The 24,347-nt window shown below is 39.8% G+C and overlaps 1 protein-coding gene across 8 annotated transcripts in view; it reads right to left on the bottom strand.

Annotated features, from left to right (window-relative positions):
• The window catches only part of WDR20 (WD repeat domain 20), a 43,436-nt gene extending 19,423 nt beyond the window's left edge, over positions 1-24,013 (bottom strand). For 6 of the 8 annotated variants that reach the window (XR_016467061.1, XR_016467062.1, XM_031592973.2 and 3 more), the window contains exon 1: positions 23,640-24,012. Coding sequence is in view for 6 of the 8 variants with exons in the window: in XM_031592973.2 (XP_031448833.1) it covers positions 23,640-23,903 (264 nt within the window). In the remaining 2 variants the exon portion in view is untranslated. Of the gene's footprint in view, positions 1-1,948; positions 5,499-23,639 lie in introns of those variants that run through there. The other 2 variants (XM_090141648.1, XM_090141647.1) reach the window with 2 other exon arrangements.
• Positions 24,014-24,347: the final 334 nt, after the last annotated feature.

Below are 24,347 nucleotides of genomic sequence, written 5' to 3'. Positions count from 1 at the left end.
ATTCTCAGGCATGTAAATCTGTACATTGAAACTGGAAAAGCAAATCCTAGAGGCCACGCAGTTGGTCTCCCATATTGTGCATGATTCTCTTGTCCTAAATCAGCACAAAGTGATACCAAGAGATATCATGTAAAATGATGGTAATGTTTTCATCTGGAAGGCCATTTTACAGAAACGCATCCCTCTGCACCTCAAGGAAATGCCAGGAGCGAGCAAGGTACTGTGCCTCCCTCCTTTCAGCTAGGAGACTCCAGGTATGGCCCCTAGCAAAAGTTTCATCACAACGCAGTGCCTAAGAAAGAAGATCCCTTTCAAAGTAAATGGAACTCAGCCTGAATCATGCTGAGAGATCAGAATGATGGACTCTCCCATTAGAGGAAAGCAATTATTTCCAGGGCCTACTATGTCTGAATCTTTACTATTCTTTTAAGTGGCACGGAATCCAGACATCCAATTACATGTTGAAACTCTTGTCTGGTCAGAGTTTTGTACTAGTGCTAGAATTTTCCTTGTCCAAAAAACTTACTGTGCCTAAAGCCTTCTGAAATTGTGAGATAAATCTAGCAAGACATGAAATTCTGATAAATGAAATCTACGCACAATTCACTGTACTTGTCCTACCTGCTCTCTGGGAGCCAGATGGCAGTGACAATCTGTCTGAACTTAAATGGAGTGTAAGTAAATTAATTAAATTAGCAGAAGATAGGCTTCTAATGACAGGGATGCCTTACCTTTTGTTTGTTTACATGCTGCTAGTGTTTTCAGTTATACTTATGACATAGCTGTCTCCTGGAGATCAATCAAAACTACAAGCACCAAAATACTTTTCTGGTCTTGTTCTGTCTTCACCGAAAGACAGGATAGAATCAATGATCTTGAGAACCAAAAGCCATTTTGTCTCTATTTGTGCACATTTGAAAACTGCCATTGGATTTTTGATAAGAACAAGAAAAGCACTTACTCATAAAATTCAATAGGGCCTATGACTCAGCATTTCATTAGCATTCCATTAAGTCCATTTGCTATAGCTCTACTGTGGAGGACATGATTCTCAGAAAAAGAGAATTCCAGTCCACAGCTGTGCTGGTATCTGACACGACTTACTCAGAAAGGTGATGTGAACTGTCCTTATTTCAAAAAAAAAAAAAAAGAAAAAAAGAAAAAAACACAGTGATGTACTTTGAAAGAGAACCGAAAGACCTTGGGTTAAGTGTTACCAAACACGGCAGCTACAAGCACATAAGGCACTCTTGGCTATACTTGAGTTGGTAGCTAATGATTTTTGTGCTTTTTGTCCTAATTGTTGTGAATTTTTCTTCTGAAAAAATACTTAGGCTTGACTAAAATTAGATTGGAACATTTAATGCAAGGTTAAGGATTAATACCGTTCTCCTTTGGAATAAGAAGTATCTACAAAAGCCATCGAAGTATATAATATTTATTAATCAATTTTCATTAATAACATTTGGGCCAACTGACATCTGCACTAGAAGTCTGTCCTTTACAGCACTTGTATTTCAAGCATCCCCTGAGCAAAGGAAAAAGGAATATTGGGTACTGGGCAAAAAAGAGCAAGAAGAATCTCACTCAACACTTGTCAGAAGTCAGTGATGCAGCTAACAAAATTGGTGTACCTGGAACACCAATGGTGTCCAAGTTCTGTCCTAGTACAGATCGAAGTTGTCTTTATAAAATCTTAGTTACATGCAGGAAAAAAAAACTGACAATATTGCCAGTTGGTTCTTTTTGGTGTATTCTAGAAATAAACATGAATCATGCAATTGTCTTGTGGACATCCCAACCCCATTTAGTTAACTCACACATCATACTGGGTTAGGGAGAGGGAAAGGAAATGTATATATTTACATATATGCACACATTAATACACAGAACTAAGGGTTTTTTATATATAAAAGTGTGTGTATGCCTATATAATTTGCCCATTCACCTTGAACTGAGACATCCAGAAGAAGGGTAGTTGAGCAGAACTCTTAATACTAGGAGCAGAATGAAAGAAAAAGTCAGTTACTTCAATCTGAAGCAAATATTAAGTTCTCATATTTGGACACTTGAAATGGCTGATTAGGATGGGCACCAACAACCACACAGAACTGTAAGGTCAAAGCCAGATTAATTTGTCTGAGATTCATTCTTCTGATGTACTACTGATGTAAGACTTTAGCTTTCCTACTAGTTTCACAAACAGTGAATCACATTACTTCAAATCAGCATTTAATCACGCTCCTTGACAGATGCCAAGCTCTTCCTGCATCTTTTTCCAACTTCCATCTGCAGCTTTCTGCACATTTTACATGAAATACATAATAGCTATTACACGTCCTGCAAAGCTAAAAAAACGTCTCCAAGAACAGACAGGGAGGATTTACTTATTAATTTCTCTCAGATAATTTCATTAGTCATTAAAATGTTTCCTTCAGATACTTAATATTGTTCAATATCAGATTTGCCAGTATGCTGGCTTTCAATGAGTTATACGAGTTACGTGAGTTTGAAACAGAATAGCAGGTCTTTAAGGCTGGAAGTAACAACAAACAAAAATTTCACTTCCAAAAATCCTCATAAGAGAATCTCCCTAGTCCAGAGAATTAAGTATCCTGAATGACAGATTACAGGTTGGCTATACACACACAGCTATAGCAACAACAGAAAAGGACGAATCCTACACTTTAAAACAATTTTTCCAGAGTTTCTGGAGCTTGGAATTCACACCATTACCTGTAGCTTAGTATCCTTAGTACCTCTTCAGGGTTTTAATCATCCCAATCTATAAACATACTATTTTGGGAAAACAGTGCTTGTTACAATGCTTACAATAACATGACAAGTCAACTCCTGTAACTGTTACTAAGAACAGCCAGGAAGCCCAATGCTATGCTGCAGTGCATTAGGAAAAGTGCGGTCAGCATGCCGAGGGAGGTGATCTTGCTCTCTACTCAGCCCTTATGAGGTCCAGCGCCGGGTTCCTCTGTACAGAAGAGCTCTGGAACTACACAGAGCCCATAGGGCCACCAAGAAAACAAAGGGACTGCAGCACCTCTCTGATAAGGAAAGGCAGAGCGCTGGACGTGGTCAGCCTGGAGAAGACAGATGATTTTGTCCACATATACAAGTACCTTCAGTTAGGTTGGCAATAAGATGATGGCCAGATTGCCCAGCTGTGCCCAGCAGCAGGCTAAGAGGCATCAGGCACAATTTTTACCACAGGAAGTTCCATATGAATATGAAGAAAAATTTCTCTGCTGTGCAGGTGACAGAGCACAAGAAGCAGCTGCCTGGAAAAGCTGAGGAATCTCCTCCCTCTCTGGTGATACTCAAAGTCTACCTGGATGCAATTCTGTACAACATGCTAAAGGTGTCCCTGCTTGAGTAGGGGGCTGGACTAAATGATCTCCTGACGTCCCTGCCAACCCCAACTGTTTGAGTGTGTGTCAGTGGTATTTTAGGCACTTCTGTAGAATTTTCTGGTGAAGTCTACTCAGTGCCTCTGCACACTATTTTTTATTTTTCTGACAGAAATACTAGCTTGAACGCTTCACACTGATAATCCCTCTATATATTTCAGTAGGAAAAGAGTACATCTCTGGAATATTTTTGTAAAGCCCCAACACGTGATGCTTCAGGCTGCTCTGACCTTCCCATTGACTCTGCTGTGGGCAGAAGTTGAAAGCAGTGGCCCTTAGAGGTCCCTTCCAACCTAAAAGACCCTGCGACTCTATACTCAGGACCAGCCAAAGCAACAGCAATAGGGCCAGTCCGGCTTACTTAACAGGTCTGGTTTATGTCTTAAAGGAAATTTAAGCTGGAAGAAAACTACAGGTCAGTTGACTACCCCTATAAAGATTACTGACGTAGAGCAAAACTTCTGCTTAATTTATATGACATACACAGCATAAAGTCCAGGCATTCACTGCATACATAAAGCCCTAATAAAACACCGTTTGGTAAAGATGACAGTACACAGCCAATCAGTAATAAACTGCTTTCTACAAATACAGCCAGCAGCTCGTGATCTTACATTTCTGGGCAAAAAGCGTAGTTTGGCAATCTCACATCAGTCCCAGGACCAATTCAGATCCTAGGAAAGCTTCTGGGAACTTTGTAAAAAATGCAAATATTTCATTTCTCCTTAGGACTCTAGAAAGTCAGCAGTCACCATTTGTAAAATCACCCTATGTATACAGTTATACTGTAAAGACAGATTCTTAAGTAACTAAGGACAGTTGAGCTGCTTTTCCCATACCTAACTGATTTGCTTAGCTGTAACAGTTGCATAATGGGTGTTCGGTGCATAACTAAAGACCAGTTCTGTCTCCTAAGCCTTGCAAAACCACTGATGCTAATGAAGTTATTGCCTTTATTTTGCAACATCACATTCAATGCATCAGCTCTATCCTGAAGTTATGCTCAAGCACACACAAAACATCATTTCATTTTTGCTTTTGCTTTTAATATTTGTCTGAACTTTAAACTCTGGGAACATCAGCAGCTTAACACTCAAAACAGCACAACCAGTGCTGAATTGTTTGCTGCCAATTAAGAAAAGGGCAAGTACCAACTAACACCAAAAACAAGCACACAGCCACTTTCTCTTGTTCTTCTCTAATCAAAAGGAAGAGCTTGTGAGAAAGTGATGATGATTATTACACAGGACAACGGGAAGTTGGAAAATCGAAAACTAAGAAACTAAGACAGAAAAACAATTAGCAAGGGGAAAAATCATCTATTATTTTTAACACGCAGCCTCAAAGACATTCCTTTAAGGTATTTCTCCACAGATTCCTTTACTCCAAGGAGATTTCAGAAAGTGCAGCTGCCAATCTGTGCTAGTTTTACTTCCTGAAATTCTTTAGATTCAGGTCTGCAGCAACAAGGGCACATTTTCTGATGTACTCTATCTACTACATAAAAGTGTTCAATGATCTCACTCAAAGTACAAAATAACTTGCATTAGCTCCAAGCAAAAGCAGTTCAAAATTTATTTCTACTCAACAGAACATTTACTCTCCTTAATATCACTGCTCCTCATAAAATGGGCTCCTGTACCTTTGCAGAAGGCTTGTGCAAGTTACAAAGCACTTCATTAAAGCTGAACAGGAACACTTCAGGTACTCGACAGAGTTTCTAGGATACTGCTTCAGAACAGCTCTGTAAGTAAAACAGGGACACCAAGTAATCTTACTTAACCTATTTTTTTTTTTTCCACAAAACTTATCCATAACAAAGTCTTAAACATCCATTTTGTACAAAGCTGCCTGAAAATTTTGAAAGCTACTTCATGCTCTTCTTTATTCTAGATTTAACTTCCACTTGGGGGCCATACAAGACAGCCATGAATTTCAAAAGTGAAGCATTACTTAGCAGGATTTCAGTGGTTATTCACACAGCAGACAACTCTGACCATGTAAATTGCGATGAAAGCTTTAGTCCAGACAGCTGGACATAAATCTATTTAGTTTTCTGAAGCATCCAATAAAATTATCATTTTCTGTTTCCAGAAGAATTATTCTAAGCACTTGAACAGAACAAAGAGCACACAATGGTTTGAAATAAATATACAAGACAAACAGAACCTATGACAAGATTAAGAATATGGATGTGAACACCATAAAGAAGAGACAAAGAATTACTTGATTTGCAACCACAGCAGCACTGCTAACTCCATTTCATTAAAACTTGAACAAAAATATTTATCTACATATCAACCACATAGTACAGACCAGCACATCCTATTGGAGTATTTAGGGTGCAAGTACTGGCTTATCAATGCTACTGAGCTTAAAAGAGTTCAAAAACAAAACAAATCAGAACAGCAGGCTCCTTGTCCTCAAAATATTGTTTTTGTTTGCAAATCACTTTTCACTTCACAGGTGCACACAGAATCAAGTTACTCTTTGTTTCCCTGTACGATTGGCAAAGGGCATTAAAGTAGGACAGGAACATTAACTCATTTGCACCAGGGAAGTCGAGTGAAATTGAAGAATTTTCATACTTCTCCCTCCCCATCCCCCCAAAACCAAGAACTATTGCCTGTATCTGTGACATGCAAGTCACTTCAACTGTTGCTTTACAAATTCAAGGGATTTTCAATTCAACCTGTTAGACACTAGGCAAGACTTGATGCCCAAGCCAATACTGCTCCTTTCCAGCAGAAGAGCAGAAGCACAACTTGTGACAGGGTGCTTCCAGAGCCAGCTCTGAGCCCACAGCTCTCACAAGCTGAGCATGACCCAGCACAGCTCCCCAGAGTGCTCCCTGGTCGGTCCCAAAGGGGTCTGTGAGCAGCGCGGAGCTCCTCCGAAAGGAAAATAACAGCCAGGAAGTAGACTGGAAGCACTCCAAGTAACTTGAGCGATCTTCAGCTGCTCTATAATCAAATCACTCAAGCTCTGGGGAAATGACATGACACTGCAACCTTGCTTTTTGAAAGGTGTTTGTTTCTGTACATTTTTATAAGTTAATTCTTACTATTCCTGCAGCAGAAAAAGTCACTTTCCTCCCTAGAAGTGCCTCAATCCTTTACGTCACACTTTCCACAGTACCATTTTACTATGCAATACAGAAAGTGGAAGAGAGCTTTAACTTTTTCTTGAGCTTCTAGTCAGTCACTCGTGAAACAGCTAATAAAAGTAGTATTCCACAGACCTTAAGTTCCTTTTGCAGCCTTATGCTTATTGTGAGCATCAGCTCATGACACAATGCAATTCAGATGAAACTGACTTTGATTGCAGACTACAGGATTGGTCACACCAAATCTGTAAACAGGCTACTTAAACAACTCAGAATATAATCACTGTATCACACACTCCCAATAGGCATGAACTGATTTAGATGTTCTATTTTGGTTTAAGCAATTAGTTGCCTTTTTGTGCAATTTTTTTTTTTAAAGGGAAGTAGTGAAAAAAAGGCACGATATTGGTACTGTCTCTTCCCTGTGGCTGTTCTACAGAATTTTGGCTCAAATGTAGTTCAGCCAGCTGGATAAAAACCTCTGAAGCAGAAACCCAGTTCAGAATCACGCACGTTCTGCATGCAGTGCAGACACCTTCCTCCTCTTCTCCCCCTACTCAGCTCTTTTTAAAGAGAGATGTAAAAAAGATCTCACTGTGCAGTTTTAAGTTCAAAACAATGATCTCTCGGGGCTATAATTAAACCATGGGTGAAGGGTTCACATTTTTATACCAGTCTCTACTGTAATGGTTTAAAAATTAAGACGTAGATTTAATAAGTCATGGAACATGGACACTTCATTATCACGGGCTGCAGAGCTGGACCACAATTCAGACTTTTTGTTTCAATACCATTTCTTCAGCACTGGGCAGAAACATGACCCAGAAGAGACAATAAATGAATGCAGCTTGTTTCTTATCTTCCATCCTAGATTTCTTCTGAGTAGTCATTTGAATTGCAAACATGGAAGTTTAACAACACTTGATGGGATTTGTTTGCATTAACAATTGCACAGACCTGTGAATGTCAGCAGGTATTGTTTTAATACCTACTTTTTTGCTTGTTATTTGCTTAGGTGACTGAACCAACACCTTCTAGTCAAATGAAATCTGTAGAATAAAATATAATTTCTGAATTTTGTTCCCTCAGATTTCACTGAATGTTTCCTGTTTCCAAGGAGAGACAGTGCTATTTAATATTTCTTACACACACAGCACTTATATTGCTTATTAAAATAAGCAGTCCCAGCCTTTTCTGTAGTTTCACAGATGTTTTAAGATAACTTAATTTTCACTTCTCTGAATCTTTGTAATAATCCTTTTTTAGCTATCTGTGAGCACTTTGAGATCAAGCTACCAATTTATACAATGGAGTATGATTTGCTTCATCCTTATTTCTAAAGTTTTCCTTCATTCCATTTCTCACAATAAGGAAAAATCAGTACTCAAGTATTGATCAGTTTTAAGGCTGAATCATTTACAGCGCCTTCCCTTCCTTTTTGGTAGTACCAAATTGATTTGAGTTTCTTCCTCCATAGCATGCCACCCAGCACACAGTGCCTGTGCTCACTCACCTTGCACAATGACATCTCTCACTGCCTCTTGCCTTGACAGTTACGCAAATCAGACCAACTGCAATTTCTTCTGTTTTTCACCATTATTACTTTTCTCAGAAGTTTCAGATCTGCCAGAGAACTTTAAATTCTAGTATGCTAAGCTTATTAGGGCAAAGTTACTTAAAGCTTTATTTAATGTGCCCAATAAAAGGCAACAGTTCAAGTCATCTTCCTCTGAACTATACCTTAGTATAATCTTCCTGATGTTTTCCCATTCTGTGGTGTTATGAAGCAATGACTGTCCCTTTCAAAAAAGGCCTGCAAAAAGAACCAACTAACCTGTAGTCCACTGTAACTGTCCCATTCGTAATACATCTGCAGACCAGTCTACTTATTCTTAAACTCACCAGAACTTCTGAACACCACTTCAGCCACAGGCTGACTTTTCTCTGCAACACAGCTTCCCCTCAGGGGGATGAGATTTCAAAAAAGATATATGTAAATACACATACTGATTTGCATTCAGAAAGAAAACTAACTGCATGACTTGCATGCAGCCACACCTGTGGAAAAAGCCATACTCAAAAATTTCACATTTTGCCATAATCTACTGACATAGCTGCAACACGAAACACTGTGCTCACAGCCAAACAGCTGACTGAACAGGGAGTCAGCAAATTGAGAACCACCCCAATTAAAACACCAACTTACAGATCTCAGTTGCAGTTAGCCAGCGTTAGGACAAACAACTGTGACAAAGCAAGTTAAATTCTTCAAGAGCATTAACATACATACACACATACATGATCCAACAGCTATCCTCATCACACCAGATAAACATGACAAGGCACACTGAAGATACGTAAAACTTCATTACTGTACTCAAGTAATTTATCCAGCTCCAAGAAGCTATTCTATTCACTCAATGCCCTTACAGTTAGAGGGCAAGCGAACAAAGAATGCCACTCTTCCCTGCTTGAGAATATTGCCTGCATTGTGCAAAGCTCTGGACTGGGAATTAAGGTTTGTTTGATATTAAAAAAAATAAATTACTACCCTTCGGAAAATGCATCTGAAATTATGAACAACTGCATTTGTTCTCTGACGTGACTATTTTGGTTTAGAAGTTTTCTTCTGTGTATCTTAGTTTCCAAACTTTGGCATGAGTTTCCTACTGTGTTTGCCATGGTAACCAAGCAGGCTGAGCGTCTACTTGAAATTCTGTTTAACTGTTTAGTGTTGCATATTAATCAGGACACACTAACACATCCTAAGTATTTCAACCAGCAAAGCAGCAGCTCTCATACTAAAGCAGTGGCCTTACGAATTACAAACCTCAAAGGATTTTGTTGTTGTTTAAATGGGAGGGTAATAGGGACACTCTGTTGCCAAAGATGTGCAATAAACAGAACATATTCAAATGTGAGGGACAAGGTGTATTCAATAACTACAGAACTATAGCAGAACAGAGAAAAGGCTCTGTTTGACAGTATCTTCTCTCCCATGAATTAAGATTTTCCATTCACAGCAGAGAGGAAAATGTATTCCAAGAGTGTATTTAAGACAGTTTCCATACATCAAAGCTCGTAACCTGGGGGAAAACAGTCCTGCTGTTCTGAAGCAAGAGGAGCCAGGTAAGTGGCCTACTTGAAGCTCTATGGGTAAGCAACAGGGCCAAGCCAAGCAACAGTTACCAGCTTCTGTTAGTTTCCATTTCGAAGAAAGATCCTTCTTCAAACATTCATTTCAATTACAGAATCATGAATATGAAAACACCTGTCTGGGTGAGCGTATGAAATCTTTCCTCATTCCTGGAAAATGCATCAAATGCTTTAGTGTACTAAAGTTCCAGACAGAAGTAAATAACATTTGGAAGTCTTGAAATAAAAAGCAGCTTATTGCTTAATTGGTTAAGATCCCCTTCCCAAGAAAAGAAATAAGTAAGTAGTTTGTCACCTCCTTTAAAATAAATTAACAGACCCACCACTACGTGATGTTATTATTCAGGAAAATCTCACGCTTACAGATAAATAATTCTGACCTTCAATGCCTGCTGCATAGACTTACAATACAGAAAACCATCTCCAAGAAAATCTAAGAAAGAACCCCCTCCTGAAGCTTGCTTATAAAACTACTGAGATTCCACAAAACATTGTATGTGCTTTCTACAGTATCTGCAAACTCAGCTGTACTCCCACTCTTTCATTGGGCTTTACTGTCCCCAGCTCCTCTGCGTCTTGCATTTCATTTCCTCTTCTGGATCTAAAAGCCAGCAAGGCAGTCTCTCTGGGTACCACAGATAGTTGGACATGTATCACTATAAATACATTTTCTTCACTTCTTTCATCCAGCGGGGCTCTAAGAAGCTTCTGGATGAAACGCTCTGCCTGTTCTTAAAAGCTGTTCTGTACTTCCCATGGAGTCTATAACCTCTGACACCGCACTATTTTCATTACGCAGTCGTTCAACTATTAGCAACAGCTTACAGCAGGGTTGGTCAAAGAGCAGAATCCTTCTGAATTAATAGCAAATTTTGGGGGATTAGGATTTATGGCAGATCTGGCAATGTCTCTCAGACATCTCAGGAGAGTTTTGTATTATTTATTCTCCCCTTCTTTTCACTCACAACCTAAAAAACGGTGACTGCTTTACTAGGCTACTTAAAATCACATTCTTTTTTTGACAGTATTACATTACACATTACCTTCTAACAGCAGCAGCTGAAATTCACTTTCATCAACACGAGTAACTAAAATTTTCTACAATATTAAAGAGAACTCTTCAGTGCCTCATATAACAGCAAAGACACTTCCCTACTTGTACTGATAAACTCGTTTCACTGATCTCTGAGTTCCATTTACCTCCTGCCTTCAACAGCTGTACCTCAAGCTAGCTCAGCTCGTAACCACACTGCAATGTCTACATCTTCTCAAAGCTTTCAGGCTGAAGCAAATACTCCATAAGTACATCTCCAATAAAGTTCCTCATTGGTTATGGTTCTGATATTGGCTTGTTTCACCATATAGAATATTGAATACAAACAGTGATCCCTCTCAACTTTATTATAAAAACTCTGTTTACTATTTTCATTGGTGACCTAAAGACAAAAAGATGGCGTTTTCAAAATCACTGCTAAAATACCTCATCCTGAGGTTCTCTTCCCAACAACTTACAGACCTTTCAAACAGCAAGGCATGCAAAAGGAGATCAAGAGTTGTTCTGATTCCCCATTTCACAACAGAATGAGCTTAGGTTCTAGATCTCCCTCAGTTCAGATATCTAATAGATGAATCTAGAAGTGACAGTTCAGAAAAGGATGGGGATTGAAGCAATGCTTGAAGCTGATTTGAACAAATCATGAATGACATTTAAACTGAGATACCAGGGCAGTAGGCATTCAAACACAGACAGTGGTGAATTTCTGAACTAAATAATGATGGTTCCAGTCCTCCTCTGCTACTGGAGTAGTAAATGTACATATTGTAGCCTCTTCAACTGAGAGAATTAAAGTACTGAAGCAGTTATAAAGTAGTCAAGGAAAGATATATAATTAAGTTTGACGAGATTCTCTTCAGACGTACACTTAGTTAAACCACAATTCCTTCCTCAGCAGCTACAATCTAGCAGGTTATAACACATTCACAGCTCTGGAGTAAGAAGGTTACATTTCTGTTTCTTTCTTATTCTTCACACTCCAGTAGACCCTTTTATTTTCTCCTATAGTCTACCCACACAATTTGCCGCACTTATAATCAGTCCTCTCCCACCTATTTTTAATGCTAAAGAAGTTCAGACAAACTGTACAAAGATACACACACACACACAAGATGTAAGAGACAAAACAAGGAAAATAGGTATGTAAATGTTAAATGGATTCCACATAAAAGCACACACATCCAATTCAGCAACTGCTACTCAGTTCTCTGGCTCAGGAGGGATACTTAGAGAGCACTGCAAGTTTCTTTCACTTGGAAACTGTTTAAATTGGCTCATCTCTAAGTAAAACTTACAAAATTGTAACTACTAAAAGTGCTGTTTGTTTAAATTAGAGCAGGCTGACTGCTCTTAGGTGGCCCCTGAAACATGGCACAAACTGAAAACATCACAGGACTTGATAGCATCACCCTTTGACTTCTTCATCCTGAGCACACACAAGGAAGTTATCCAACCTGTTGGACAAGAGTTCTGCTCAAGTCACACCTCCAAAGCCTGGACTTTCAGTGGAGCTTTGAACTAATTATTTTATTCTTCCGTTCTCAAATGTGAGCATGATGTTGTTCTGCTATCAGAAAAAAGAAAAACAAAACACTTCAACAACTTCAACAGAACATACATATCTATGAATACTGTCTGTTAGCATTGACTTTATATTGCCAATACTGTTCTTGGTTCTTCCTTCGAGTGCTCAGACAACCAAAGTATCCTTAAAACACATCACACAAGATTAAGTTCCCTGCTGAAAGACTAAAGCCACAGTAGCTTCAAAACCACAGCTGTTCAAATTCCATTTCTTCCAATTTTCAAAAGACCAAAACAAGTAACAAATAGTTACTTCCAAAAGGTGGCTTTACAGGTGTGCCTTGTGGCAAAAAAAAAAAAAAAAAAAAAAAAAAGCTGTCCCTTTATAAAACCCTTGTATTTTCCAGTTTTGACAGTGAAGCCTGCAGCAGAACACTCCTCTCTAAGGGCATTCACAGGTATCAAAACAAACAAAATATGCAGAGACTCCAAACATGCACAGAACAAACAAACCAACAAACAAGACTGATTTATGGAATCAATATCAACATTCAGTTCATTAGGACTAAACTCTATTAGCCAATTTACTTGTAATCTCCAAGCTGCTATACGATCATTTTTATCAAATTAAAGCAAGCTCCATTTCATGTAAACTTGTCAACAGGTGGAAGTATAAATTCATACTGCTTAACAACACAACCATTATAGCTCTGTTATACTAAATAGCCTACAGGCAAGCAGTATTAAGTTGTTTCCACCAGTTCACCGCTCTAGTATTTATCTTCTCATGTTTTTCCCACCTCTCTTTTAGCACAAAAGAGACCAAGTTATTTCTTCAGGATTTAAAAAGGAAAAGCAGCAGCCAAAGAGCTCAGGATTATCCGTTGCTATAACAAACCAATGTTTTAGTCCAGCAGCGTAAATTCGCTGCTTGAAAGAAAAATTTTTATCTGTTCCAGAAAAGCAGCTTGAATAATTGTAGCCCACATTGCACTGTTGCTATAGAAACTTATTTCACTGTAGCAGTTAATTGTTAATCAATTTATGGTTTTTTTTCATTACAAAGCTCAATAAGAGTCAAATACAATATAGAAATGTCTGTCCAGCAAGTCAAAGCTGTGTCCCTTTCTGGCTACTGCTGGATTTTGCAAGCCCTACAGGAATGCCAGACATTTTTCATACACTATTTTTATTAAGCCAACAACTCCCTCACGTTGCAGCAAGTTAACAAAATATTACTAGAACAAAGCCTACTTACTTTTGTACTAAAAATAAGATGCAACTTGCTGTTGTTCTTACAGCCCCAGAACAGTTCTGCAGAAGGTATGTGAATAAGATATCTACTAAATATATAATCTATGCTCCGATCCAGAATAAGGCCCGTTGGTTTATACTTTTTGTGGTTGTATTTAGTAACAGACAGATGAAATAACACATCTGCCTTAGCTCTTTGTTCTGACGTTAATTTACAGTACTGTATCTTCCATCTGGGCCTGAAGATATTTCATAACCCAGGCCAATGAGGCAAAAAGTGCTGCTGAACAAGAATAAGAGGCAGGCTACTAGAAAACATACCGAGAAACAAATCCCTGACAGATACACTGCTGTGAACTCAGATTTTCCATAATCACACACATACAAGGTCTGAGATATCACCTAGGTTGCAAACCAGAATCCTGTTTTGGAAGTTTGAGAGCAAAAGACAACAAATTCTTGATCTGGGCACAAGTTTTCCCAACAGACTTATTTTGAAGTACGCACAGTACTAAAGATACTCTAAGTAGCAATGAGAGCTGAAAACTCCAGTGGCACAGATATTAGGTGGGGGGAAAAAAAAAATGGTGCTTATTAATCATGTTCTTTAAAATTTACCATTAAAGGGCTGAAAGTGCTTAATTTACCAAATGGACACACAACACTGCCTCTTTCCTATGGCTGATTTTCTCCTGAAGGACAGAAGGAAGCCATCTGCCTACTACATGTCACTTACTGATCTTCCTGCACACAGCTGTGCTGGCCACAAGTAACTATCCACATTTCAAGCCTTTTGCCAAAGGTCATAAAAGCAGCCTGTACTAGAGCATGGAGCTGAACAGACCTCAGCTGTTTAACCATCCATCCCATTGATATAGGCATACGAATATTACATGTGCCAGGGACTTCTGCTTTCAGAATCATTCATACCTTTCAACCAGCCCAGTTCAAATACTGCACTTTGGATCAAACACAGAACTTCACTTGGGTCAGTAGAATTTATCCTGTCAACTCTGTTAGAAAGTGACAAACTTCATCTAGAGGAACAGCACATTACAGCTTTGCAGGAGTTTGCTACAAGTTATTCTGCAGAAGGGAACACAGATTCCCTGCCAACATGAGAAAGGAAAGCCATGGCACGTGTTAGGCTAACTGAACATCAATGGACAGTTTCCTTGAGAGCACCCTATATTTCTGACAGTCTTCTTCAGGGGAAAAAGCAAATAAACAAATGAAAAAACATCCATCTGGATTAATACAGCTGCATCTATAATATAAGTAAGAAACACTGCATTTTCAAAATATCAAACTTTGAAAGTTGTATTGTCAAATCGTGCAACTATTCCTGCTCTCATAAATCACTTTTTCAAGATGGACCATTCTGACACCTTCTGTGTACACAGCTAGCTATTTAAGACTTCTGGCCCACACTCCTATTAAAAAGGTCTAAAAAAGTGATGTTGCTCATATTTATTGTCATCCTTGTGACTGTGCAGGCTGAAGTGTCTATAAGGCACCATTCCAACAGTTTATTTCACAATACTTCTGGGCTTTTTAAACACAGCCTCAATATATATTGACATCCACTCAGTCTCCTCTTGTTACTGCTTCCTCTTCCTTTAGTCAAGAGGGAGCTTTAAAACCATAAGCTGGAATCCCATGGAAGTTTTCCGTGCTATCACTTTCCTAACAAAATGTATGCAAACTCCTAGTACAGATAATAGGAATTACATTTTGTTTTCCTAGTAGACTGAGGACAATAACTTTGCTTATAACATCCAGTGTTCACGCAGCTTCTCCTCCTTACTCCGGGGCTTTCTTTACTTAAAAGCTCTTGCTTAGGCCAGCAGTTACTCTAATACAGCATTTCACATTCTCCATGTGTGCAAAGATAAGGATTATTAAACAAGAATCTGTTCATTACAACCACTTTCCAATCCCACAGACCTAACAACAGAAAAGCATTAGTACTTTGACCACTGCGGTCACCTGAGAATTCCACAATTAACTTATGAAATTAAAGACTGATCACAGTCGGTACACCAGAACTGAAATCATTTTGCAGAAGGTATCACTTAAAGATTTGTCACTGCATTATGAACAGCTTTACTGAAAAACGCAAGAGTAAATTCCAACTCCAAATTATGTCACTGTCATTGGAAAGACTTCAGTTGCAGTGCCTGGTGGTCCTGCCCACAAAAACTATAGGGCTATGTTTTCTACCAGCAGTCTGCTAAACAGAAGCTGAAACAAGAAAAAAACAGCTGCTTTATTTTAAACTACAGGAGGCAAGAAATTGGAGCAATTTAGATGCTGGAAGACAGATCACATACACATTTGTACTTACTAGTAGAGTGAGGTAAGGAAGGAAAAATTGTCAATTTATGAGGACGTAACAAAAGATCATTACTTCAACTTACGCTGTGGCACAGTTATTATTACTGTTTAGTTTCCTTCAGTTTTCTTGAAGGAGAATGGCATATTTTCAAACAGCATCGTTTCCAAGTGTGTCAACTAACAGTTAGGACAACTGGACAGCAAATGGCCTTTAAATACATATCACTCACAAATAAGCATTTCAGATAGCTTCTTTCACACAGAGACTTGCAATACTTCAATCTAGGGCACTAAATTTGATTTTGCAATGTCAAACGCCAATTATGGCCTGTGAGCCAACCAGAGATAAGATTATGCAAGGCTTAAATAGAGTCTGAAGCATCTTCAATATTCATTTTAATTATTAACTGTCAGATGTCAAAGCATAATGAAAACTTCTTGCAATCTAAACACAACACAACTCTTCCGTAAATATTCTGACAAAGCTGGCCCACAAAGCTCTCTACAGAAGCAAAAATGTTTGTACTACAAATGATCATTATTTGCGTGTGAGGCATTATGACTAAAATGTTGTTGGCCTGCAAAGATTAAGTACCACAATTAATGGTTTTATATTAGTTTAAATTCCTCTTACTTAGTGTACTAGAAATATACTTGCAATGCCAAACAAAAATTCTACCTGCAGTGGCAAAAAAAAAAAAAATCCCTAGTTACAAAATACTGCCTACAAAATGCTGCCTACCAACATAAGGGTTTGGCCAGCAGGGCCGAGCATTGACACTAAAACACTGCTGCCATGATGAACGACCTGTTCCCTCAGAGAGCAATCCTTCCCAGCACTTGCTGCAACATACAGCTTACTGAGGTCAAACAGTTGCAATGCAGGCTGGAAGCACGGACTTGAGCATGCACTAGAGAAGCTGAAAGCACTACAGACTAATGCTACTACCTATACATCAGAAGCAGCCTCCAGAGAATCATCACCTTGTAGGCTTCATCAAGTGCAAATATCCTCTTCTTTTCCACAATAAGAGATGTTTAATAGGGTCATTATAAAACAGCTATTTATTTGTCAGGTTTTCTCTCGCGTCAGCCCTCATTGTTCTGTATAACAGGGTTAACCTGTTAAAACTACCTGTTATCCTGTAACCCACCACTAACTCTTGGCTATTTCCCTCCAAAGTGCCAATGAAAGAAGTTTGTTGAAAACAAAAACAACTAAGAAAATCAAATCACCAGAACAGTCTGTAACAAGTCTCGGCAGTCCTTAGCATGGGGTCCAGCTAGAATTAAAGAAAACATCCAGCTACATCACAACACTTGAGTTAGTGAGTCTACCTATCCATTAAAAGCCTGGATTTTCCAAAAGTCTTTCAAGCAGAAATCCATAAATCCAAAAGTCTTCACAAGCACAAATACATAGGAAGCCAATTAGTGATCCAACCACAACAACCTGCACAGGACTGGTGAATCCAGTTTGAATGTAACTCTTACCTACAACACAAGGAAGAAAAACTCAGAAAGAAGTTGAGGGATCTCTTGGGACAGACACAAACAGAAAATAACCATAAAATCACACCCAACCAAATCTGCAATGTCTTTTTAAGAGGGTTAATAGTGAGCGTCACATCCACGACATCTGAATAGATGTGGACTACATAAGCCCTCATAGCACAGAATAGAAATATTTACCCAGTTACAGGATTGCATCAGACACCTTTGAGGAAAGTTCTGATTTCATTTCCACAATACTTCTAGTAGCCAAAAACTTTGTAGTAGAATTTGACAGTTACAGCAGACAGCCTTTTCTTGGTATGAAAAATACCAAATATCTATAAGCACCTAGACAATCAAGGGAAAATTCCACAGATGGCAAATTTGCCAAAAGTCAGCATCAAATCAATTTAATTGTATTCTGAAGAAAAAATAAAAATAACAGGACTATAAGAAAAAGGTCAGCAGCAAACACAATACCCTGACATTAGGAACATTTCTGGTAAGTCTCATGTGATACCTACAAACAAGCTAAGTATCGTGGTTTTTAAGCATTTTTTTTTTTTAAAGGACAAGAAAACACACCAAACTTGTGAATAACAACAAGATTAGAAGGATTATTTGCAGTACGCAGCACAGAATTGGAAATAAAAACACCTTTTAATAAAGCAAATAGAACAGAATTCAGTGAGTACGCCATGTGACAAATTAAAAGCAAGCATGGAGGAAAGAATAAACCATCCCAGCAAGTCAATACCATGAGAATAATTCAAAAATCTCAACATTCTTCAATATGGTAGCAAGAGTATCACAAGAATGGCACAGGAAATTATTCTCCCTTTTTCTGGAGCGATATCTCCTTTAGGTGCTGCAAATAATGCTAGTTAATTGAAGCTAACAGAGAAGAGCAATCTAATGCTTAAAAGTCACAACATGAAAAGAAAGGTTAAAAGATATCTAGATTTGTTGCCAGAGGCAGTCAGTTGTTCTCCACAACCCCAGCAGAAAACAGCAGTCAGCTTTTTTCCCCTCGAGAAAAAAGTTTTGTTAGATGTTAGGAAAAACATAGGAAAACTATGCTTAAGTGATGTATGAAGCTTGTTCTAAAACTGATCACAAAGATGTAGGTACACCTCACTATGCTTCAGAGCAAGCGTATCTAAAAATATCTTCACAAATCTCAACATTTCTATAGCTCATATACGCTGTTGGAATGTGCATCTTTTTTGAGGCCTGATATAGCCTAGTGGTATCGAATATAAAGTAATATTAACTCACCTCCCCACCACATTTTGAGAAAATGTGCTGTTTCTGCAGATTCCAGCTTCCAACCTAGAGCTGCTGAGCACTACCCTTCCCAGAGAAAGCAATATACTAAGCATGGTGATAAATGCCACTCATTATCATTCCATCATTAGGACAAGATCCTAGATGAACATTCTATAGAACACAAATCATCACCAAGTATAATACTTCTCAGCTGGACAATAGAGATCCCAATAACGACAGATATTTAAGAAGGCAATTTAGAGTAATGCAAAGGAAAGAATCCTATATGTCAGCAGTACTTTTGCTGATAACCAGGGATTACCAGAATACTGTAAAAGAAATTAAGATATGAGCTTACCTTCATCTTAGTACAAATATAATTATTTCTAAGCCCTGTTCAATGTATGGCTGAAAAGACAGCACACAGATTCCACCCTCCATGCCTTCTCCAACCTGGGCTCACCACCTACCTATTTTTTTACTACAATACCATTATAACACACTCTAACATCACATAGCTATTGACAGACTGCTGCTTTAGGTAGCTGCAGGAAAAGAAATACAACTGAAGACAGTCTCTTTTGGCAAGACAGAGTTCATAATAAACAAGTAAACCAACAACTACTGTTGGGAAAGCCTGCCACAAAGAAAAAATAATATAATAAGCTGAATGGCATTCAAATTTGGTAACAACCCAATGTGTGGTAAAAACCAAGACTGTATACAGTGCCACATTGCTGCTAATATGCACCTTCATATGACTGTATTGAAGCCTCAGCTGCATGCTGACTTGCCCAGAAGCCTTTATAATAAACAGAGAGAATACACTAATTATAGTGGGGGGGGGGAAAGGGAAAATGCACTAGTTTCCTAGTAAAAATGGAAATGAATTTGGTAGTTAAATGTCAGCAGCAATCCAGAAAGCCTTGTCTTGTCAGTCATTCCTATGACAAGAAAGATGATGAAATAGCATGCTCCTTCTCAAGATTAATGAATCAACTAATAAACCATTTTGCAAAACCAGACACAAACCACGCTGAAGTAGCTCGAGAGTGTCTCATAAGCAAGACTCGAGCAACAGCCCTCATTCCTGATGTGTGCTGCAGAAAAAGGCGACCCATCCAAAGCACCAATGCATCATGGCTTGATCAATCATTTTTGAATGATTACCTTCTACTCCATGAAACAGAAAAAGCCTCCTCTGTCATCTATAACTCTCAAGATTAAGTCAACAATCTCTAAAGAACAGATCATTCTGAATCTGACTTAAGGCAGCAGTAAAGGCATTGCTCAAGTGAGACCATCAGGCAACAGATCCAACCTGAGGCAACCAGGAGGCAGCTTTGTTCCTTCTCCCTTCATCCCTTTCTTTGCTCTCACTGTGCTTGCTCATATCTGAACCCAAGATGAAATGGTTCAACTCACCAAATCAAAATTAAAAAAGCGCATGTATTGAACTGCTAATTTAGCAAGCTAAACGAGCTCAAACTGAGGCTGAGCACAGCCAAAGCTAGCAAGGATACAGGGAGCACACTGCCAAGAAGATACTTTGCTGCTGTACCATCATTTCCAGCTGTCACTAGATCACTTGAGTTCAAAAAATTCAACCTTTTAACAGGAGATCACATCTTGCCTTAATGCCAAAGTTAAGGAGGACTGTAAGGGAAAGCCTACTGACACTCAGCATAGTTGAGAATAATTACATACTTACAGATGTAAAGCAACCACCTGTCATTCAATCGCAGTTCAATTTCTCTTTTCTAAACTATACATTCACTTCCTTTTTCAATGGATAGAAACAAGAAAAACAGTAGTTTTCTGGGAGCCTGCACTACCTTATTAGCAGAAGGAAAACTGGTTAAGTTTTTGTTAAAACACAAACAAAATAACAGACAAGAAAAAAAACCACAACAGTGATCCACAACTGATGTGCTTTCGTTGCCATGAAAGACATGACAATTTGGTGACACGTTTCATGGTAATGGCAATGCTTTATAGTAAGAAAGAAGAATAGAAAGAAAGCTGAGCTTTTATTATTTTAAGAAATATTCATTTAAGAATAAATTTGTGTGGAAATACATTTTTTACTTTTTAAGGAAAAAAAAATCTCTAAAGACAGCTTGAAATGTTACCCAAAACTCCCTTACCGCTCTTCCTAACTATCATCATTATCTATCAGTACTCCAATCCCAATACAACCATCCTGGACACTGTTCCTCAATCAGGTTTCTTAGAAAATAAAACAAGCATAAAGAAATGTCTTGAAAAGATTTTACTTTCTGTAGTTTGAATATCCTAAACTGAACACGAATGTTAGCAAAGTACTTTAAAAAATGATTCACAAACTAGACATAGAGGATGCAACATATTTAAGATTTAAAGGAAACTTAGCATCACTGATTTCAAGAAACATCCTTACAAGTGGTACTTTTCACTTAATATTAGCATTATCTATCATTCATGGCTTGAGTGTGACTCCTGCTTGACATGTACTGATAGATTACTGATACAAGAATTATCTCAGCATCAGACAGAAACTTCTCCTTAAAATAAAATCCTGGTGGTTCTTTCACTCATTTTAATAGAAGTATAACATTTAAAGTTTGTTCCTGTTCTTGCTCTGGAAAAGCAAGATAAAATTAAAATAAGACACAATCTTAGCTACCACAGCTAACACAGCTTCACTAACTTCCATTTGTACTCTACTATCTTAGTGACTTCACTGAAATGAAAATTACAGTCTGAATATTATTAGGGAGCATTTTCAAGAGACACTTCGATAATTGTGAAGTAACTTAAAAGAGAAGCTGTTAGCATTTGTATTATGCAGAGATCACAAATTTTTGGGTCCCTCACCCAGCTCCACTGCCAAGAAGTGGAAGACATGCAAAGTTCAGTTTGTCCAGTTTAAGACAGACATACATACTATCAATTTAGGTAACAGTAGCTCCTTCCTGCAACAATAGCCGAAAAATATGTAACCTTTTATACCAAAGAACTCCAATCATCAGTTGAAAGTATCAGCCTGTTCTTCTCTAAACTTTGCACAGAGACAAAGGCATCTTTGAAATGAATAGTTCCAAAATAAATTCCAAAGAAACAACCATTACAAGTTCAAGGCAGCCCACCTTCTCTATTCTCATTTTAAATACTTTCTTTAGCTTATTTCAGCTATTTCTCTAGATTAATTTTACAGAACTTAGCATATTACATAAAAAGATTTTGAAGTATATTTTCATTCGTTAGTATCATAAGAGCTCACTGAAATGAATTCTGAACAATGCATACATTTTATATTACTATGAGGAAAACAATACATAGTGCTGTGACAGGTATATCACAAAGCTCATAAGTTAACAATCTGACAAACTAATATTTTCTCTGTTACCATGTAGCACAAAAGCTGCTTTTAGCAGCCAGGAAAAAATATATTGGAACACTAATCTCAAAATCATTTCTACAATTTGAAAAAGTTATTCAGTTCCCTATTTCCAATGCAGTTCCAAGCTTCAGATTTCATTTTTTATTTATTTTAAGCGTGGCAAGAGGTTACTAAGACAACTTGCAAGAATCACACATATCATTACTACACTACATAAAGGCCCATTCTGTAACATGCAAGAGAACTCCACAGTTACTTTGTACGGAAAAAAACAAACTCAAGATATATGAAGACGAACATGACAATAGTTTAAATGCCAGATTTTCAGAGATACTGTCTTGATGTTATCTTGTAAATAGGAAAGACAGCAGTTGCTTAAATGTTTGATAGAAGAGCACTCATGACATGCTTCAAGAAACTGTTGACTAAGTATTATTTAAAACAACTAGGTTAAGAAAATTCACTGCAATGCAAAACTAAGATCCATAGCATTATACAGAACTTATCAGATCTGTCAAGTCACAGTAAACAGATAACGAGGAAGACTTAATTCTCCAGTAGATGCTTACATTTTACAAAGGAGCAGTGATTTGGGTGTTTGCTTAGCAGCCTGCAGGCTCAGTTATGACTCCCTCCTCACCCACAGGCTTCCTCACAATCCTGGGTGTATCACCAGTCCTCCACCTCCTTATCCATATTACATGGTAGACTAAAGGCAGGAAGGTTTCAAACGACTCGCTTTATGGAAGCTAAGTCTCAAGTATACGAGATAACAAACCCCCATTTCTTGAACCAGAAACTAGAAGCCTAACAATCATTACGTCTGTGTTTTCATATATTGAGTGGCATTCATACAGCATGACAAGTTAGAAATGCTCTTCTAAATGCCATAAAGGCAACGACTCTAAGAAACAACTAGTAGAAGGGATTTATTCGTAAATATGGTGACCCGAAACATCAGACGCACACACTACTGGTCCTACATCTAACGTTAACCATTACAGAGCCTATCTCGAGCTGCGCCAATGAGCGTCTTCCGTAAAAGCAACTTTCTCTGCATTAATTACCTGACGTTTAAAACTCAGCTCTCCGCACCGCTCCCTTTTAGGAACGACCCTGAAATCAGACCGCACTTCAAAGCCGTGAGAAAGGCCTGTAATTACAGCGAGTACCGCAGCCCTCCGACCACAGCTCAGGAGCCTTCCTCAGTCCTACCGGGGATTTGACACCGCCGTAATCACGCCAGGCACTGGCGCCCGCCAACCTCCGACCTGAAGCAGCGAGCGAAGGAGGCCCGCGGTTCCCTCGCTACCGAAAACCCTTCCCCCATTCCCGCACAGCGAGGAAGGCCCGAGCGATCCCACCCCTCCCACCTCCCCACGCACCTACGGGTGCGACAGCGAACGCGACATACCCCGGCGAGGAGCGGGCGCCGGCTCCCCGTCGCAGCCCTCAAGCCCGGTGCTCCTCGCGAGCGGCCGAGCGGGCGGCGCGGAGCCCGGCCGGGCCGCCGTCAGCCCCGCGGTCCCGCCGCCCCCGCCCACGACGCAGCCCCGCGCCCCCTCGGCGGGCGGCCCCTCGGCGGGCGGGCGGGCGGCGCGGAGGCCCTCAGACCCCAGCGCGGCGGCCGAGCCCCGGTACCTTGCGGACCCCCTTGTAGATGTAGAAGTAGAGCTCCCGGCCCACATTGAAGCAGAGCCGGTCCCCGTTGCCGCTCTGGTCGTTGACGTTGACGAAGGAAACGCGGACCGGGTTGGAGCCCTGCGAGTTGAAGGGCACCCGGTTCGGCCGGCTGTACTCCGAGTGGCTCAGCAGCTTGTACAGCCCCTCCCGGGTGGTGAACTGGGTCTTAATCTCGTTCATCTCCTTCCCTCCTCCCTCCGCCGCCATCTTGGAAAGGAGCATTCATCCTGCCCCAGTGCCCGGATGTAGCTCCACTGCGCAACCGCCGCCGCCGCCGGCGCTCGCGCGGCCCTGCGCGGAGGCGGCCACGCAAACGGCGTAAGGGGGAGGAGCGGCGGCCGCTGTTTACTGCGCCTCCGCGCATGCGCCGGGCTGCCTGCACCTGGGCGGGACTCGGCGGGGAGGGGCGGGGCCGGCGAGCGGGGGGAGTGGGCGCTCGCTGAGGGGGCGCCCGAGATGGCGGCGGCGGGAAGAGGGCGAGCGGGGGTTTGTTGTGGGAGCTGCCTGTGGTGGGTCGGTGAAAGAGAACGAATATCAACGCCCAGCCGTAGTTGGACGCTTCGAGTCGACCCACCGCTGACTCGATTCTATGGTTCTGTAAAGGGAGGCTGCCTAAGGTGCTGCCGTGTGCAGGGCCAGGCTGGGGAGTCGGCCCAGCTGAGCATT

This window comes from Phasianus colchicus, chromosome 5, assembly GCF_987193195.1.
Source record: "Phasianus colchicus chromosome 5, bPhaCol1.hap1.1, whole genome shotgun sequence".
Classification (NCBI taxonomy): Eukaryota; Metazoa; Chordata; class Aves; order Galliformes; family Phasianidae; genus Phasianus; species Phasianus colchicus.
This window is presented reverse-complemented; position numbering and strand designations above follow the sequence as displayed.